Source organism: Eptatretus burgeri, chromosome 12 (genome assembly GCF_056783735.1).
Source record: "Eptatretus burgeri isolate ZD-2024b chromosome 12, Ebu_testis_v1, whole genome shotgun sequence".
Lineage (NCBI taxonomy): Eukaryota > Metazoa > Chordata > Myxini > Myxiniformes > Myxinidae > Eptatretus > Eptatretus burgeri.
In genome coordinates, this window is record NC_140972.1 from 27,749,133 (window position 1) to 27,766,382 (window position 17,250).

Here is a 17,250-nt window from a genome sequence, read left to right on the forward strand (position 1 = left end):
GTATCGGACTTCTGCCCACTATTTCTGAATTACACTGCACGTAAATCAAGATGCTGACAAAGACATTTGAAAAATACAGATTTTTTTTTTTTTAATACGTATTTCTCAGTCGATTCGCATGATAATAAAACTTCTGAAAAATAAAACGTTACATTGTGCATATGAACTAAGCCACACTACCTACGGCATCCCATTCCATAACAAACACCAAACGCTGATTGAAGCATCGCGTTTCATCACAGGTGAAAATGTTTCTTGAAAACCCTCTTTTAGTTCCACTCAAGGAAATGCTGTCACGAGTGTGGCACCAAATATATCTATTAAACAACATCTCTCAGATTACTATTTAAAAAAAAACTATTCAAGTTGATACGCAGATACCTACCTGTATCCTGTAAGGAGGACATAAAGGAAATGAACCACGTTGGGGAGGTTCGTGCAGCTAATGGCTCCCCTGCTGCCATTTTTGTCTTTAATTAAAAAGTCAAATCTCTTGGAAGAACAAAACGACAGGTTATTTCAACCTGCATAGAAGGAACAATCAGGCACTGGATGATCATACAAACATGACCTGCAGGTACCTATGCCCCACCCCCCTCCAAGCGCGATACACAATTTCTAGCCTCTAACGTGCTCTCTGTGGCAGCTTACATGAGCGGATTGACCACATGGTCACGCTAAATTCATTTACATGCTCAGAATTCACAGGAGAAAACCATCAGCGAGATGAGCAGATCTTTGGACAGCAGGCTTAAACAGCATCAATGGGTGATGAGGCATGGCTACCTCCATCATTCAGTTTATGGTGAAATATATTCTGAAACATGGACGTAGAGCAGAGTGGCAAGGTAACGAGGTTCTGGGAGGGACGCACACCAAACTCGGCAGCTTTTCTTGGAGGTATTGTCTGCGCTAGACCTGAGGTCAATTCTGTTCATATTGTTCACTCGCACATTATAACGTTCGATTATATTATTGAAAAAAATTACAACATAAAAGTTTGTTTTTAAAAAAAAAAAAAAAACTTTCTCAGCATCTCTGGAACTGAAATCATCACAAAAATGAATCTCATTTCACATAGCTTCAGGGAAGATCCTTTTATTTTCAGGAATGATAACAAGTGCAGCTTTGATGTGGAAAAGAACATGTGCTACTTCCTTTGTTTTGTGGTTTTCACTCTAACTGGTCAGTCGAAGAGAAAAATGTACGTAGACCATGGACTTATTTCAGAAATTAAAGCCATGGATTTAGGTGATGATAAAAGATTCAAGAAATTGATAACATAGATGATTATAGACAGAGAGAGAAACATTTTCAACAACAAAACCGGCTAAGCAAAGAACACCTGGAAATGTACTGTAGGCTACTACCGGTCTTGGTGCAGCTGCAAAAAATCAGGTGATGCCAAACTGGCAGTGCAATCCAGGATAGGAGACCAAATTATCTCAGAGCAGAAGCAAGAAAAGAGGAATTCCATTGAAATCAGGATAGGATAAATAGAAATGGAATGTATGTTAACAATGGTGACAAAAACAAAAACAAACTATCCAAAAACAAATTTGGGTGAAAGTTTATAAAAGGGTCAAAAACCAATGTGCATTCAAAGTGGTAAAATAAAAGTTTGTAAAATACTCATCAAAACTGGCAACTAGGCGAGGTGACCATTGGTAACACTTGAGTAAACTGTTCTTCAATTACAGAAGGAAAATGAAAGTTTGCAAGTTAAAGGATTCAAGGCCCGAATTGATCAAAATCAGCTTAAATTTTTTTTTTTAACTCTTTCTCCTATGTGACTTTAATAAACCACAAAGCAAGCAAAGTTCTGTCATCTTGAAAAAAGTAGGATTTTGAAAAAACATAAACTAGGTCAAATTATCTTCTTCACTTTGCTTCAATAATCCAGCCACACACTTTGGTGAGTCGTCCATGTGAATCCCGGGTGATTATTCAAGAGCAATTAACACATTCGCAAGCAGCAATACGAGCGTATATACACTGGTGCAAACGCCAATAAATTTCCAAGTGAATTTCAAATGAATTACCGACACGGCGTTCGTTTTCTACTCTCATGTCGAAAATTCACCGATGTTAAAAAAAAACAAAAAAAAACAAAAAAAAAAACGGACCACAAAGCATCCAAATCAGAATGAAGAACACCTGACACAATGGGGGACATCAAGTGTTTAGGGTCATTTGTGGATATCGTGTCCCACTATAATCGCTGGTGATTTGCTCAGGATGTCCGACAGCACAGATCACTGGGCGAGGCCTCAGGTGAAAGGTATTCGTGCATTGTGTGACATACGCTAATTGGTGACGCGAACCCGAGGTGACTTGACCAATGCCCAGTAATATTGAGGCAAATCACCCCAGGGATTTGCAAAGACATTGCTCCAGTGTGTGGCTGGCTGAAGAGAAAAAAAAAATAATAAAAGAAGAAAATAATTGCATGTGGGGAACAAGGGCCGTGGAGGGGACTCTAATCAAGAATAAAAAAAAAAAAATCAAATCACAAAAAATGGCTTTTCTTACCCCAAAGATTCAGCAGGAAAGTTGCTCCTATCTTTCACATCACTCATAACAGTCAATGGCTTCCTTTTAACGACATCTTTCTGCCAGTGCATGATCCCATCCAAGGATTCTTCCTTCTCGTTTCCTGAGCCTGGATGGAGGGGTCTTGGACCAAAATGAGACCGTCCTCTGCAGGCAATCACATTTTGACCCTCTTTACGCTTCGGTTGCTGAGGAAACCCTGCGGGACACATCTCTGTTGGCAAACTTGATTCTTCACTTTCAAGCAGTGCCACCTTACTACAAGAAGTCTGCCGTCCTGGGTTTTTTCCTTTCACAGTATCCTCTTCCACCTTCCACCACTTGAATAAATTTTTCAGAGAGATCTTGCGACGGGCCTTGGATTTGGCTAAAGGTGAAGGCAATTCATTCGGGGTTGCTGCATTGTCTTTTGTCGAAGTAATTGGCTGTGCTGGCAATTTAATTTTGCTGCTCGGCTGTCTTGTCGAAGTCGGAGAAGGAGTACTGGCACAAGCGCTTTGTTCTTGCTTCCTTTGGTTGAAAACGTGGGACGACTGTGATCCTAAAACAAGTGAAAGAGCTTCAATCCTTTCCCTAATAGTTGCCACCTTGCTCGTACTTTGATCTCCTCCTATATCTTTGTCGTTTGAGACCGACAGATTTTGATGCTTGGATGTGGAAAAGTTAAAAGACTTCGAACTTTCAGGCTGATCAGTGGGAGAAGGCAAATTAGAGATGGAACGTACGAGCTGTTGAGTCTTGGCAGGCACCAGCAATGAAGACTTACAGGAAATGCCTTTCTGCCCATTTAAAGCATTATCCACACCTTGTGCGGATGTGGAAGAACCACCTTCAACGGCACTTGGTCTTCCATCAATGGTTGGACTTGAAACGCGTTTCAATGCACCCACCTCTTTCGATGAAGAATCATCAGTATCTTTCATTGCAACTGTGAGACCATCTTGCCCTCCCCTTTGTTTGTGACCAGAGGTCACTTTATCAAAATATTGGTTTGCACAATGTTTGCCCTTGTCACGCTTTATCAATATGTGTCCTGGCCCAATGAAACTCTCATAACAAGAGAGGTTATCATAAGCACCAGGGTTAATCACGATTGGAACTTTAACGGCCTTTCGCTTACTGCTCTGAGCATAATACGGCTCGTCATGGAGAATTATAGGAAAAGGAGGCATACCTGCATTGTTGTAACTATTGAACTTCATCTCTCCTGGCTCAGGAGTCAATATTCCAGGTTTCGGAGACACTTTTGTGGAAGGTAAATTTATATTTGAACTATCCTCATCTGGTGCAACCTCGGTGTTCCTCAGATGTCTGTCAGCTACAACTTGTGGGTTCAGGGTGCATGCCTTCCACATTTCATGATAAAACCTTCCAGATTTGGCAGGTGAAGCAGGTGTCGGCGCAAGTTGTAAAGCGCCAAGATTTGCCTTATTCTCAGACAATACAGCAGACACATCAACTACGGTGTATGGCTTACATGCACCAACAGGCTCCGAACGAACCACACGGTACGGCTTCAGTTCTTGATCAAGAGCACCAAGCCCATTTGCATTTCCCCCATTTTCTACTGTCAGCTTCCGGTTACAACCCTCCAAATGAATTGTGAGGACCACCTTCTGTGTCTCTGGCTTATCATCAGGCACATCAATCTCTTGCCAGGAACCTTCCACAATCTCCCCATCACTGATGCTTGCATAGTCAGGATCAACATCGTGTTCCACGTTCTTCTGAGTTCGTATTTGAGGCTTTGTACCCTGTGTTTCATAGGCTGGGGGATCAATTATCACAGCATCATGAGGTTGACTGTATGGGTCTCCTTGTTCACCCTTAGAGCTTTCCGATGAACAATCAGATAGTGGCTCTGAATGTTTGGGTGCTGCGAGACTATAGTCTGAGTACATTCCCTCCAAGGGCTGAATAATATCACATTCCAATATCTCATCGTAGCTGTCATCGTAGTTAAACACAGATACTCTCTCCATTGACTTCCTACCCAAAGGAACAGTGTTCCACTTTTTGGCTCCCACACCATCATGTTCTGGGGACTCTTGCCGCTCAATATCCAGTAGCTCAAGCTGTGAGGTATTCACGGGCACAGAAATGATCCCATAATCTTGCTGCCAGCCATCCAATGAAGCAGAACCTTCATTGCTTCTGGAGCACACCGCTTGAGTAGAGTGATTCACCGAAGTGGGAGAGAAGGCAGGAGGACTGCTGGGATCCGAGATCAAATTACATGCTCTTTGAGGATCAATAGTTTGTGCTGAGTTTCCAGAAAGTTGATCATCAGGGACAAGCAAAGCCCGGTGATCACATCCCCTTAACTGAGCCTCTTCTGTCCCAAACCTGCATGGTCTGTTGTTCCAGCACTCTTCTATATATTGAGATATTATAGGTTGCTTGGAATCAATATGCCTTTTGACATTTCCTCCAGCAAAGTGAGCACAATGTTTGCTCCTGGCCAACAATGCTTCTGCTGTTTCTGGCTCTTGTGGGTGAGTTTTATCAAACCGATTGCTATATCCAGGATGTTCCATACTGAAGCATGTTTTATTTGTTAAAACTTCATCCTTTTCTTCAACTCCAATGGCACTTCCATTTCTTCCTTCTTCTCCTCCTGCTGCTGCTGCTCCTCCTCCTCCTCCTCCTCCTCCTCCTCCTCCTCCTGCTGTTCCTGTTGCTCTTGATCCTCCTGCTGTTTTCCCTTCAAAATTCATCAGTGTGGGTCTCACTGCGATTGTTGGCTTGCCAATGGAAGACAGCCGGGTTTCACAAGCAACATCAGGCTTTGAGAATGCCCACATCTTTGTCTCAACATTTATGGCTGCAGTGAGGGCTCCATGGCCATCCAGTACCATGCTGGAACGACTGTTGTTACTCTTGACAATTGGAGGGTCATCTGGCATAATATGGGATGGCAATTCAAAAACAGCACCTGAAGCATGCTGTGCCTTGGGCTTAAAACAGTTCTTGCAAGCCTCAGGTTTCCAGGCATGCTCAGTAAATGAACGGCAGGCAGACATCTCTGCCACCAAATCTTTTCACTTCATGCTTGAGCTCACCTGGGGAAATGAATCAAAAACAAAGCATATGCTCAGAAATTTGACGAAGAAAAGTCATAGCTTACAAACACAACTATTTGAAAGCACTTACTTACCGGCAGAGTATTTAAAAACAGCATAAAACACATAAATATATTCCTCTCGTCTCACAAGTTGTAAGAGAAACTCAATTCATAATTGGAACTCAGCTTTTTTTGTTGTTGATGTTTTGTTTTTTTTTAAGTGCAAGATCAGGGCTTATGGAAGAGAAAGGTGTAGGAGGGTAAGAATACGAACTGATAGTGGGGCTACTTAGTTGGACACAATTAGCATGGGTTAATGAATGGGTAGAAAAAGAGGAGAGAACGACAGAGGAGGAGGACAGGAAGCACAGTAAACTAAGTGAAAGGTGGTTAGGTTACATAAGGTGATGGGAGATTACTCGAGATGAAATGGTGACGTCGCGCCTGGTTGATACCCTTCGAGGGAAGAGTGGGATTGAACAGCCTCATCAGGAAGGTGGCTCCACACATGAGAGAAAAGAGTTGAGGTGTGAAGTCTGCCTGGGTTTTGGAGATTTCACCAGGAAGCGAGTAACTGGAAAAACATGCATCCTGGAGTTTCTGGGGATCCGACCTTGCAAGGCAAACTCTCTGCCTGTGGCATACCATCATTCCTGGATTTCTGACTCTCTACATAAGCTGTTCTTTCCGACTCTTCCCTCCGGGGCTTCAAGCAGATCCTGCACCGCCATGTCATGTCATACCCCATCCTTACCCACAATCTTTATTTCCCCCATTAATACTTCCAAACCCAACCCTCCTACTCGCAGGTTGTAGGGTTTCCTCCACTCCCCTCCCACATCTCTCTTCTCCTCACTCTTTTCCTGTTTGTTGTGTCAAAGAGATGATGCACTGCTCTTCCGTGAGCCTCAATGATGTATAAAGAAAAACAAATCTCAACAAAGGGCAAACTGTGCTTAAAAAAAAAAAAATGCTTCCTTTCACCAAAATTTGTAAAATGGATTTGTCAGATAAAGAGATCAAAATTCCTTTGGGACTCAGATGAATCTCTAACAGACAGAATCATTGTAGTCTCAATTTTCATGGGTCAAGTGGAAGCTTGAGCCAGGTTCCAAGTCTCAAGAGTCCAGTCATAATTTTATTTTAAACCCATAGTATGTTCCAGCATATACAATGTACCCTCTCGTTACTCACCCAACCATTTATAATGTGTTTATGTATCGCGTCTTCCGCACCCTCTTCACCCATACGCCTTCCTGCCTCTCCTCATCCCCCTCCCCTTGCACCCTCCTACTCCCACTTCTAGCTCAGTTGTTTTCCTTCCAATTGTCAGAAATGAAGCACGTTTATATAGGACTACTCAAGTGTTGGTCAAACTTCGGTAATACAGTCAAACCCGACGCTCAAGTGTTGACCAAATTTTTATTTCACTTTATCCTCACCTCATCTTCATTCACCCTCCTGATCTTCACCCTCCTACATTTTGCAGATCTTCAAGCAACTTCTAATCAATCCGTCCTTGTCAAACACCCACCCTGTTGACCAAATTTCGTCCGAATCTGTCCCTAACTTGCTCACAGAGACAGACAGAGGTGAAAACATAATTGCCGACCACCCTCGGTGGCGGAGGTAAAAACGTATTTTTTTATGTTGTTTTTAACATTGATCTGAGGTTCATGGAAGAGCTTGCATATAAATCATGTGCAGTACATACATTCGTAGACATCGGTGTACCTTAACATGGATTACAAGGACATTCGTAGACAATGGACAAACATTCTGTGGGATTTGAATCAGGATTACCAGAAATTGGAGCAATCGGTTCAGATGGGAACGCTAAACAGGCCAACCCAAAGAATGCGGGATTACAAACGGAATTTTACAAAACGAACACATTGTTCTACTATCAACCATTACAGCATCAAATCGTCACTGTATTAGTTATGACACCGTCATGTGAAGAACGAAACCCTCATGCTTGAAGAACTGCCATCTGGGGTCTCAAGTGATGCTTCTGTTAAGAGAAACCTCTTTTCTTCAAACGTCTAACTTAGTCCAAACAGGTTTCCCCGCCCCCCCCCTCTCCCACCACCATTTCTTTCCTTTGTTTCAGCTCAAGCATGTGAAGATAGCCAAGTTCGTAGTCCTGAAAGGAGTGGATGCAGATTGGATAAGACCCTGAAAAGGACCAGCTAAAGTTTCTGCAAAAAGAATAATCAAGAGTTTGGGTCACCTGTGAGCCCTGACGAGTTGCGTTAAGTGCACCATCGTAAGCTTTGGTTGTTAGCGGCAGTTCCGAATAAAACACTCGAGGCCGGTGCTTTGTTCAACGCATGGGAGTTGAACGGGATTCTAAATGGCAACCTGAAACTTAGAACGCCTATTTCTCCAAATTTGTATCATGTTGAATAGGTCAGACAGTTTACGTCTCAGCTATGCAATTTAATCCGTGCACTCCTGTGTGTATTACAAGTAGGAAGCAGTTTTATACACAGCACGACCAAACAGGAAAAGGGAAGGTTTCACCCGTCGTGGATTGAATAGAGTGCTCGTTGCTGCACGACCAGCGGCCGCTGGTCGAGGCAAAGCTGGAACCTGCGCTGCCGACTGCCGTGCTGATATGGCATTCATACCATAGCTTGTGGGACTTGACAGGCATCAAATCAGGAAATAGCAGTTCCAGCCCGAGACACCTTAAATACGTTGCCGATGGCATTCGACTTGCCGAGGAGGATGGCTCAGAAAACAGGGATGACGATTCCTCAAGATACGTCTGTTGCAAGCAATTTTGAATGTGTTCATTTCCTCCAAGCATCTGTGAACAAATAATGTGAGAACACAGAACTTGAGATATCCAAAATTGCATGAATGGTTGAAAATATTTGATTTTCTTTTATTAAGATGCTTTCTGAGTCTTGAGGATGGTTTTGCAACACTTCTCCTGAGGGTGTCATAACTAATACAGTGCTTTGAAAATGAGAGAGGATTCGATAGCGATTCGACTCGTGAGTTGTGTGTCATTACTGAGGGATGGTTGCGCCGCTGCTGCAGTGACCCAGCACATCAAAGCAGGAATTTGGAATGTGGCTCGGTTACCGGCAAGGACTCTCCCACCCTTTGTCGTGAGACACCGTGGGATCGTTCATGTCTGACGGCAAATGCCAACGGACGGGGTCCAGCGCAACAGACAACCCGACAGACGGCATGCTCGTTCATGCAACGCACTGCCTGCAAAACATCGATCCGACAGCTTACGGTCGGGTCAAGTATCGAACGCAGTCTGGACAACTCAAACATAACCTCTGCACCATCCTGCCAGACAACGTGACCAAATGGTAATCGAGCAAGGTTATTTGAAACCAAGGTTCCCAGAAAAGCTCAGCATTGCAAATGGGACAACAGTAAAGGGCCAGCAAAACTTTTCACAACAAGTGTTGACATTGCACCAAACTTTAAAAAAAAAAAAATCAAAAATCAAAAAAAATAAACTTTACGATACAACAACTTATCTTGCAATAGGTACGTTTAAATTATGAGAAACAAATCTCAGGTTTGCTCCAGCATACTCAGAAGTAAAGTAGCAGCCTCTGTACCGTCACAGAAGGAATTCCACTTTCCAAAAGTCAACTCGACAAAGGGGGAATCTGGCAGTAACGGGAGACGAGGACAAGAGCAAATATACGAGCGTCTCTGGGAATCTAAACTGTCTGCTACCCACAAGTTCTCGCGCGCGAAAACTTTGGGAAAGTGACGCAGACTGCAGCTAACCCAGGCATACCTCGCATAGTTTCCGAAAAACTGTGCCGACCGCCATTTCCAGCGGCATCGAACATCAAGAGCAGCAGATAACATCCATCCAGACTCCGACAAAATTATCCGCCAAATTGAAACTGTGCAATCCATAGGCCTACTTACTTTGCATTATTTTTGGAGAATGACCGAGATTCACATCGCAAACTAGGCAAAAGCTTCTCACAACAGACATAATACACATGCACAAATGATGGAATGTTTAACCCACCCGCAACCCCTCTCCTCCATTTATGCACCACGTGCAGAGTTACAAATGCCAACCCTCCCGCCTCCCCCCTTCGAAAAACTAGCCCAACCTCACACCTAGCGTTACAAACACAAGTACCGGACTGGGAATGTGACTCAGTCAACACAAGTCACCGGCCATAAGCGACACATAAATACTTGAACAAATGTGCTTGGAACCCAAAAACGCGTTTCAAAGCGAATAAACATGTGACCACAATAAGATGGAACCTATCTCTTTACACTTTATTAAAATGAAACAAATTCACAGAAAACATGAATGGAGATAATCTACTAATGATAAATAACTGCACAGGACTCCAAGCGAGTCTCTCTGCGTGTTTAAGTGAGATTCGAGGATTAATTTTTCCCTCCGGTTACATCATCAGTGAGGTGTGGTTGTGCCAGTGATGCAATGCCACTGTAGGTTAGAGCAGGAATTTTGGAACTTGGCCAAGGTACCGGCACAGAATAGTCACCTCGTCAAAAAGGCATTCTGGGATCTTTAACACAAACGAGCAAATTCTAAAAGATGGGACAGCCAGCTTAATATCCCCTCCAAAAGACAGCAGACATAAAAATCAAGGCTCATGGAAGAGCAAGGTGAGGAGGACATGAACTGACACGAGGGCAGCACTTAGACTAGTGGACACAATAAGCAAAGGAATGAATGAACAGGAAAAGAGGAGAGAGGAGGGAAGTGAACACTACAACCTGCAAGTATAAGGGATGGGTTAGCAAGGGTTAATGGGGGTCATAAAGATCTTGCGCACATACGTGGAATGACAAGAGATGGCAATGCACCACATGCTTGAAGTCCTGGAGAGGAGAGTGGGAGAGCCCAGCCTCTGGAAGATGTTTCCATGTATGGGAAAAGCGAAGCACAAAAGAGTTGAGGGGTGCAGCCAGCCTGTGCATTTCAAGTTTAGCAAGTAGTAAGTTACTGGAAGAACGTGCACTCCCTGGTGTTGTTGGACAGGATAGGGAGGGTGAGAGAACAGAGGCAGCTAAAGCAGAGGAGAAGCAGTTGTGCTTCGGCATCATTGCGGATATATTCCACTAATGTTGAGAGTTTTCGATTCCACAGAATCCAGGAGAGACAAATGTAATGCTGGAGTGTTAGCCCAGAGTACTCAATTAAGCTATGACCAAAGGGCCTTATGGAACGTGAGCAATTCTAACATTATTCAAGGAAACACTTGGAACAACGGAGGATGCTGAGTCTGTAGCCAGCTTTGGTGGCCAGTTTTACTATAAGGGTGGTCCAGGAAAGGTCATGGTTCATGATGACGTCTAGAAGTTAAAGAGTGACCTCTTTCTCAGTAGCTGACTATGGAAATAGATAAGTTGAGTTGGTCAGATGATCCTTCTCAAACGATAGAGGAGTCATCTGATCCTAGCACCTGGATGGGGAAATGTATGACAGTGTGGAGTCATCTGCAAAAAGGAAGAGAGGCTTTTCCAGCATGCCAGAGAGATCATTTGTGTGTATGAGAATCAAGACAGGGTCCAACAATGTCTTGGGTGACTCCAGCCTCCATTTGGAGAAGAGAGGAGAGGGTTCCATTGATAACGAGTTGACTACACGTTTGGAAGAATGTAAAAATCCAGGAATGAAGGCGGCCCCGTGTGCCACAGGAAGATAGGTGAGCAAGCAAATAGCATGGCTGACTGTGCTGAATGCCTGAGGGAAACGTCCTGACCTTGCTTGAGATTTGGAGCCTCCAACCATTGCGAAGAAATGAGCAACAGAATGTCCCGCGTTGATAAACAGGAATAGAATGCAATCTGATTGTCAGAGATCAGGTTGTTTGAAAACAGGAAAGACTCCACATTAGCAGCAATGATGGATTATATTATGTTGCTGATAATTGGAAGCAAGCTTACTCGTCAGTAGTTGATGCCATTTTTGCACCCTTCCTGTAGAGGGGAGTGGTGCTTGCTGACTTTCAGGAAGACAATAAGTGGCCAAAGGAGAAGAACAAGCTGAATAGAGCAAAGAAGAAGCAAGAGCAGGATTTGAGAGAATGGGCATTGATCCATATTATTCTAATACCACCAAGCCTGGTGTTGGCTTAACGGTTAAAGTTGCCGATTTAAGATCTTAGGGTCTTGGGTTTGAGTCCCTGTTGCTCCGTTACATAACACCAGGTGGGTTGACTTCGCCTGTCATCCTTCCAAGGTTGGCAAAACGAGTACCAACTTACTGGTAACAGGAGACACTGCATCAGCGGCACAGTTGCGCTCCCAGGAATGATGCAACTGGCAGCCACAGGCTGCTTACAAAATAATTAATAATTCCAATGCCACTGAACAAAATGCATATACCACCTGCAATAAAAGGTCTTTCAACTGCATCACAAGCCTGGTGTTGGCTTAGTGGTTAGGGTGGTGGCTTGGGATCCTCGGGTCCTGAGTTCGAGCCGCGTTGACCACTGAATTAACACCAGGAGGTTGAGTCAGCCTGTCATCCGTCCGAGCTTGGCAAAAATGAGCACCAGTACACCGGTAATAGGGGCACTGCATCAGCGGCATAGCCGCGCCCCTAACCAATGATGCAACCAGCAGCCAAAAAAGGCAGCACACGATAGGAACTGCATCACAGTGGGTAGGTCCCAAGGAAATTTGAAAATGAAAAAAAACTCCAAATAACAATGTACAATTGTGTAGTGTGCACCTTAAATTTCAAAGCATGGAAAAACGATGCCTGGGCATGCCAATGCATCACACAAACCACACACACGAATCAACGGGAAGGATATTAAAGCATTGACTCGATGATCGAAAATGTTGTCAAGGATTGCTGTTTCAAGGCGAAGTGATTACATCTCCTCTTGAACAAGCACAACAATGATGAAGAATGAAGGCGAGGCAGTACATGCTGATCATGAAACAGACTTTGAACAGCGTGGAGGGTAGAGTGGAAGATCCACTCTCTAACCAGGTAGTAGCCGTGGTTTCTTCCACCGATGGCGTTTTCAGGCTTGATGAGAGCACCGACCGCGACAGCGATTGTCGAGGCTAGGTGTGGGGAACCTGCGACCCGTGGGTCAGATCCGGCCTTCGTGGTGATATTTTGTTCAGTATTTTATGTAGTTATCATCACTTCACTTGAAAACAAGTATTACCCCTCCCCAACATGGACACTCTCAGCAAAAGGGAAGCAATTTCTGAAGTAACATTAGGTAAGTTACTTTTAAATTATGAGCATCACTGGCAGGGTACCTGCCGTATGGGCGAAACGTTCTTCTGACACATCCCCTGAGTTGGGCAGTGTATAGGCAACAGACCACTGTCTCGATTGTTCCAGAAAATAAAAACAACACGGGGTTACGTAAATGAAGCAAAAAAAACATGCGTACTCCTTATCAGCTGATGTGCATATACAATACATCGTGGTTATATAGTTTGGATAATTCCAAGTGAACCCACCCCAAGGAAGAAAATTCCAAGATGGGGGGAAAATTTTCAAAACTTGATTGAATCAAACGAAAAACTTGCACAGGCACAACTTGAGGGTGACCTCATTAATCCCCGAAAGCGTCAGCTTCCTCGGTCAAATCCTCTCGGAGCAGTAGATGATACATACATACACACATACATGTACGCCATAGCTTCATCATCGGGTTATTTTGTTATGTTAAAGGCTCCAGTGAAAGATGATATAGTCCTCATCGAGGCCAGGCCTTAAATAAAACAACTGCAAAAATAGAAAAGTGAAGAAAGAGAATAGTCTAAGATTTTTGAGGAAGTAAAAAAAAGAAAAAAAAACTGCTTTTTGAAAACAGGAAGGCCATGACTGTTTGGAAAGACATGAGAAGGGACATAGATGGCTGTGTTATTAAACTGTGTGTGGCTTCCCATGTTACTCTTGTTTAACGTGCACCAACAATCAGGATGTTTAGTTACATTACAAGTCGGAATGATTAGTTACATTACTTATCTGTGCATGTGCTCTCTAAATTACCAATAAATCACGAAGCATAGATCAGGCCCCGCAGCAAGTTTAACAATAGCCGTTACGGCCCTCCGACGAGGAAAGGTTCCGCCCACCTGGTCTCAGCTTTTGATAAGCTCCTGCATCTAAGTTAGCAGGCCGGAATTTCAGTTCAGCGGGTTTGTGGATGGTGACTCATTCTTTCCAAGCACAACTTGGCCATGAGGAGCGAGATATCAAGACGTTCTCATGCTACAAACAATCTATTGGATCAAACCACGAGAGATAAAAATCGAAATCACAATCAGGCAACCATGCCAGCGGTGAACATTCCAAAGCCATAAAAATTCCAATGTCATCTTTTCTTTTTCTTTTTACAAGTACAACAAAGAGGTAAGGATGCAAGGTGTGCATCATTGAAATAACAGTAAGCATTTGTCATATTCTTGCCCTTGTTAGTAAAACCTCACAGATGTATCCCCAAGATCCTTAATCTCTTGAATCATGGAAAAGCCAGAGAGTAAAGAGAAGAAAGATTGTCGCTCACCGAGCACAGAAGAATAACAAAAACAGTAAAGACAAAACTCATTCGACAAGTCCGACAGTAAATTACGTACAATATCTCAATCCTTTCATTGTAATCAAGAACACCCAACTTCAGGCCACCGTGAGCCCTTTCCCATCACACCTCCCCACTCCCACCCTCACTTTATAATAATGAAGGTAGAACATGTGACCTCTCCACGGGGCAAGTCCCTTAGAGCTTCCATGGTTCATGGGTTAATACTTCATGCAATTTTAAAAAAAGTACCCTGGCCTTCAAAAGCCTTCCAAGTATTGAGATTAGCTTTGCTGAACAACATTCAATATTATGGTAGTTGGGCCGATTCGAATGGCACAGCCAACTCTTCCACGAGTAAGCCCAACTTATCTCAGGGGTTGAACATGACTGCACCGGTCGAATGCAAAATCGTTTAACCAAAAAAATTAAATAAATAAATAACATCCATATCAGGTGAGAGTGAAAAGACAAGAAAAATGAGTGGTGCCCGAGTGAGAGTCCCTCACTAAAATGAGTTGAGGAACAGTTCAACCATGACCGACATCGCTTCCACCCCCACCCTAAAGAATATCAATGGTTAACAATTAATTTCACAAAACAAGTCCAATTCCAACTCATTCAGAAAGACTGGGATTCATGTTGCTTCCCTAGCAAACCCGTCGCTGGGATTTTCAGAGGGGGCTCGTTTCACATGTAAGTGCCCCCCCCTTTCACCTTAAATGGAGCGCTCCCCGAAAATATTTGGAATTTACAGCTTTTCTGAGGAATTACTGATGTATTCCAGGACACAAAACACCCCATTACGGCGGGAACCTGGCAGTTTGAAGGAAGGTAATGGTTCTTGAAAAATTTCAATTATTACGTCACGTTCAATCGAGGATGGTCGAGTTTGCTCTGCTGTGTTCACTCTGAAGACTTAAACCTATTGTGACTGTTATGAAACCGGCCCCCGGGTGAACGAACATCCATGACACATCGAGTTCCCTATTCAGTAATATTGTTAATGTGTGTGCCCAGACAGGCGCCCACCCATTGTCTAGAGGGGAACGGGACAAATGTGTTTAGTGGGCTACAGTCGGTCTTCTTCCTTTTCCTCTACACCTACTCCTGTTCTTTCTTTATTTCTCCTTTAAATCCTCTTTAATTCATGGCTCATATACGGTGGTTGCCATTTCATGCACCCCACAGTACCATTCGGTTCTCTCTCTCTTTCCCAAATTACCATTTTTCATATATATGTGTATATTGTTGTGGCCCGGGGTCGGTGGCGAGAACGACCACGAGGTGGGGAAAACTTGCCTCGTCTCCCACCAAAGTCCCCGGAATTGTAGGCCGTCGCTCGGATAACTCCGCGAGCCGGCGGGTCGTCTAACCGACCGTGGATGCCAATATCTCAACCGCGTAGCGTAGGGTCTATTTGTCTATAACCAATTTACCTAATTCTTCTTCTTCTTCTTCTTCTTTCGGCTGCTCCTGTTAGGGGTCGCCACAGCGGATCATCTGTTATGATCCGTATAATGATTTGGCACAGGTTTTACGCCGGATGCCCTTCCTGACGCAACCCTGGTCGCCTCTTACGACAGGGACATGGTACATGTACACCTATTCTAACCGGGGCATACACCGGGCCCAGTACACTGGTTCTCACTTCGCCGACCTCGGAAGGATGACAGGCTGAGTCAACCTCCTGGTGTGTATTAATTGAAGCGGCCAACGGGGCTTGAACTCAGGACCTTTTGGATCCCAAGCCGCTACCCTAACCACTACGCCAACACCAGGCTTGAACCAATTTACCTAATTAACTACGCGATTTTACTACCGGGGAAACCACGCCCTCGGCACGTCTTGCTCGAACTGGGTCACTCGACCGACTACGGTAGAGTTCCAACTACCAACTCCGGTTCGGGTGCAGCCGAGTGGAAACTGCCAAAGCCGTGCCGGCTCGGATGAACGGATTATCGGGGATAAAACCCCGCCTAAACTCAGATCCGAACCATGCTGGACCAATTCAAGAAGGGACGCAAACGAACTGGGAACATTTCTAACAAGTTTTATTTACAGTAAATGAAGACACAAAGCAAGACTTAACGCGAATATACAAGAAGTATTTACAATGATCCAAAAACACTTATTCAGTTCTACTTTAAGACGGGCACACACGCAGACACACACACAAATGGAAAAAACCCAAAGTTCTTTATTGGACCCTCGCAGCCGAGGATAGAGACAAGCTGGGGGTCAGAGTTAAGATGGGTACCTGGCCGTCGGAGAAAGGGGGTACTCCGTGCTGCGGCACCTAACAATGGTCGCTGGTTTGGTCCCCAGTCGCACGTGTGGGACTCGAGGTTCGTGGCGGAGCTCGGGTGGTGAGTAGCGGGATCCACGGAGGGGGGTCGGGGTCGCTCTTTCCTGTCTTGTAGGGGGCCAGAAGAGACACGTTCGCCGCCTTGACGACCTTCGTCACAGCAAAAACCCTCCAAAAAGACCCACCAAAAACTCTCCAAGACCACAAAAAGACCCCTGCCTCAGGGAGTGTTCAGGAATTTATGGACCTCCCTCAGCGGCGAGGGGCCTTGGTGAACACACCTCGCTGTCCGCCTTTGATTGGACAGGGTCCCACGGCATACCTTTCAGGGGCCGGGGCTTTGCCCCTGCCGGGAAACCCCAGCCACTCTTCCACGCAGGTTCATACTTGACGAGTAACAGTATCAACGCTACAACGGCCCCTGCTGGGAAACCCCAGCCACTCTTCCGCAAGGGTTCATACTTGATGAGTAACAGTAGCAATGTTGCAAAGGTTGTCGTGAAAGAGTTACAACGTTCGTGGGAGCCGAGAAACCGGAACCGCGAGATCTTGCCTTGGCACGTCAGGGTGCGAGAAGGCAGCTGGTTGGTGGTGGATCGTGATGGGCTGAGGGGTCATGCAGATGGGATGGTTGTTCGATGGCTTGTTGGAGGGTTCGTTGGATGTAAAGATTTAATAACCGAACTAAAAAGAAATTGCTACGCACGCCTTTGACTCTCCCACGAGACAAAAGGAAAGGGATCTGACTACACTCATACTTAATGACATAATTGACTTTTGGGACATCTGTG

General features: G+C 44.5%; 1 protein-coding gene across 8 annotated transcripts in view; it reads right to left on the minus strand.

Annotated features, from left to right (window-relative positions):
- Window positions 1-17,250, minus strand: part of LOC147015311 (inactive tyrosine-protein kinase PEAK1-like) — a 30,937-nt gene that overhangs the window by 2,721 nt on the left and 10,966 nt on the right. For 5 of the 8 annotated variants that reach the window (XM_085849940.1, XM_085849937.1, XM_085849941.1 and 2 more), the window contains exon 3: window positions 2,533-5,615. In XM_085849940.1, coding sequence (XP_085706066.1) covers window positions 2,533-5,576 — 3,044 coding nt within the window. In that variant the 5' untranslated portion in view covers window positions 5,577-5,615. Of the gene's footprint in view, window positions 1-2,532; window positions 5,616-8,143; window positions 8,168-8,342; window positions 8,433-8,641; window positions 8,807-9,210; window positions 9,467-17,250 lie in introns of those variants that run through there. The other 3 variants (XM_085849942.1, XM_085849945.1, XM_085849944.1) reach the window with 3 other exon arrangements.